This window comes from Amia ocellicauda, chromosome 12 (genome assembly GCF_036373705.1).
Source record: "Amia ocellicauda isolate fAmiCal2 chromosome 12, fAmiCal2.hap1, whole genome shotgun sequence".
NCBI classification, from domain to species: domain Eukaryota; kingdom Metazoa; phylum Chordata; class Actinopteri; order Amiiformes; family Amiidae; genus Amia; species Amia ocellicauda.
Genome location: NC_089861.1, coordinates 27,296,293 through 27,299,369, shown reverse-complemented (window position 1 = coordinate 27,299,369; position 3,077 = coordinate 27,296,293). Strand labels below are relative to the sequence as shown.

Below are 3,077 nucleotides of genomic sequence, written 5' to 3'. Positions count from 1 at the left end.
GCTAATTTAGTTTTGTACAAGAACAAAAATAGAATGGACATGAAAGTGACATTTCTCATAGGCAACACTTTTCAGAACATGTGGTGGTTATGATTGTATTGTGTATTTTATTGGAATTCTTGGTTCAATTGTTTGGTATTTAATGTTTGTTTGTGGTTTCTAAAGCCAGTTTTAATGTTCATTAATTATTGGAGCAAGTTAAATTCAGTTGTTAAATCTGATCAGTTGTATTATAGGATGGTAGAGGTTTAAGGTAAGTCTAAGGGCAGCATGTTGGTTTTAGGTAGATTAGTGTTTTTGTTGTTTTTTTGATTTTACTGGCCATTAAATCTTGAGCTAGTAATACAGAGAGAAGAGAAAAAAAGCATGCTGAAACATGGTGTATAGCCAAATACGCACAGTTTTAATATATCAGATCAATATATACGGTCTATATTCCCTAACCTCCTAGTTTACAGACGTTGACCATTTTTAAGCCTCTCTAGTCTGTGACTATCCTTGGTTTGAGCAATGACCAGGTGAGGCCTGTCACCATTTTACAGAGTGGTCGTTCATCTCGCACTTGACTACTTCCCCCTGGGACTTTTCCATCTGGCCTTTCATGACCCGATCCCCCCCCTTCCCCCCTGCTGGAGACATCCTCGTATCGGTAGAACTGGTGTGACTCTTGTACAAAAGCCCCCTGGGGCATATTCAGAAGCCTTGACGGCCCCCTGTCGAACAGACTATCCCTGCCCAGGAAGGGGCTGCCATTACCGGGTAACAGCGAGGGCTCCCTGATTTGTAACTGGCGCAACCCCCCGCTGATTCCCAGGTCACCCCATCTGTGAGCAGGGGAGTTGAACAGGATTGGGCGGATGTGTGGGAAGTTGCTCCTCTGGATCGGAGTGATACCCATGAATCGCTCAGAGGGGCCAACAAAAGCAGATGCTCGTGGTGCTTTTTCCTGCGTAGGCTTTGGCTTCTGCTCCAGAGATAGAGATTCCCCTGCTTTCACGAGGCTACCCACTACCGCATCCATAGAAGCCCGCAGATGATAATTGTCATTTAACATCTTGGTAAGCGGTTCCAGGTAAGGTGACCCTTCAAGTTGCTTTGACAGGTCCCAGGTCCTGTATCTCTCAATCTCCAGTCTAATTTCCAGAAGGAGCTCAGCTACGATCTTCCCCATGGCCCAGACGTCCGAGTGTTTCCCCCGCAAACTCCCCCTCAGGACCTTGGGGGGTGCGTAGGCCTCGTTGCCAATGTTGGGCGCCGTCGAGATGCCACCGGCATACAGGATTTTGGCCACCCCGAAATCGATCAGCACAGGCCGGTTACTGCCATACTCGATCTGAGGACGAGGACAAGGCAGAGGAGGAAGTGAACGACCGAACAAATAATGGATCCTTGTGCTTGTTCAGCTAAACATGCCTCCCCTTATGCGTTTGTCGTAAAAAAGCAACAGGAGGCAAGAGGAATGAAGACAGACTTCTAATTGGGTTGCTAACATTACTAATCTGTGAAACTGTTGCCGTACACCTCTATTCTTTTCTCTAATGTGTCGTTGGTTCCTGTTGTCATGCCTGGAACTGTAGTTTGCTCAACAGGAACAAAAAGCAGAAGACACTGCGGCCTGGCAGCACAGGAGTCTGACGTCCCTGTCTCGATGCCTTATCTACTGCTGAAGACTTATCACTTGGTATTATGATCATTATTAATAAATAACTCTTTCTTTTACCATGATGTTGTCAGGCTTCAGGTCTTGGTGGACAATCCTCTTTTGGTGGAGGTATGTCAGACCCTGGCACATCCCTGTGATGATGGTAGCCTTCACTGGCAGGGTCAGCTAGGGTCAGACCAGATGCACACACCTGTATGTTTATCAGTGTTTCCCTCTCCCAAATCCAAATGATACTTTACAGTGTGGGTCAATGACTTACTTAAGACTAAACAGCAATTTTAATTGTTTATTCAACTAAGCAGTTTCTCAAATCACAATAATTTTCACTGGGTATGGCAACAAATTTTTGTGTAAATAGATGTTACAGTAAATCTTTAATTTAAGTACAGTCTTTACGAACTTACTAATATCAGTCTGTAAATAAGCACTTGTGGGGTGTAAGTACTTGATTACATTGTTTACAATGCAGGTACACAGGTAGGTAGTAGTCATTTCATTGCATTTTTACACATCTGTGTGTAATTACACTAATACACTGTATGTACATATGCAATACTTACTCGGTACTTACACCCCAATAATGTACCACCTCCTTAATGTAAAAGTTACCTCTATGTTTAGGAGTCGTGTTTCTTTAGATCTGAACATTGTTTAGTTGTGAAAGGACATGGTCTTTGTCGATGCGGAGGTGGAACCAATCTATCCAGTCATTGCTCTGGCTCAAGGGGTTACCTGAATTTTGGACATCTGTCTTTTGAACAGGGCCGTCTCCAGCTCCTCCCCAGTGATGAACTCAAGGGGAAAATGCCATTTGTAGTCCTCTTTCCATGGTCGTCCCAAGAGCTTAACAATATTGGGGTGATCCAGCTCCCTGAGAGAGACAGTGGAAGAGGAACAGATGTGGAGAACAGGGAAAGAGAAACATCAGCAGAAAACGAGAGTAAACAAATTGAAAATCCACCCAGTCAGGAACTTCTGCTTTGGCAGAACAAGATAGTATTGTTTCAGTTTCAGATTTAGTAAGAGCATAAGAACATAAGAAAGTTTACAAACGAGAGGAGGCCATTCGACCCATCGTGCTCGTTTGGTGTCCATTAATATCTAAGTGATCCAAGGATCCTATTCAGTCTATTTTTAAATGTTCCCAAACTTTCAGCTTCTACCACATCGCTGGGGAGTTTGTTCCAGATTGTGACAACTCTCTGTGTGAAGAAGTGTCTCCTGTTTTCCGTTTTGAATGCCTTGAAGCCCAACTTCCATTTGTGTCCCCGGGTGCGTGTGTCCCTGCTGATCTGGAAAAGCTCCTCTGGTTTGATGTGGTCGATGCCTTTCATGATTTTGAAGACTTGGATCAAGTCCCCACGTAGTCTCCTCTGTTCCAGGGTAAAAAGGTTCAGTTCCCTCAGTCTCTCAG

At 44.3% G+C, this 3,077-nt stretch overlaps 1 protein-coding gene across 1 annotated transcript; it reads right to left on the bottom strand.

The window, feature by feature from the left end:
- Window positions 1–481: 481 nt before the first annotated feature.
- On the bottom strand, window positions 482–2,797 carry LOC136764042 (uncharacterized). Its single transcript, XM_066717874.1, has 3 exons — window positions 2,396–2,797; window positions 1,721–1,828; window positions 482–1,333 (listed from the first exon to the last, which is right to left on the bottom strand). Exons 1-3 carry the CDS (start codon window positions 2,408–2,410, stop codon window positions 482–484), a joined length of 975 nt encoding a protein of 324 aa, XP_066573971.1. The 5' UTR covers window positions 2,411–2,797.
- Window positions 2,798–3,077: the final 280 nt, after the last annotated feature.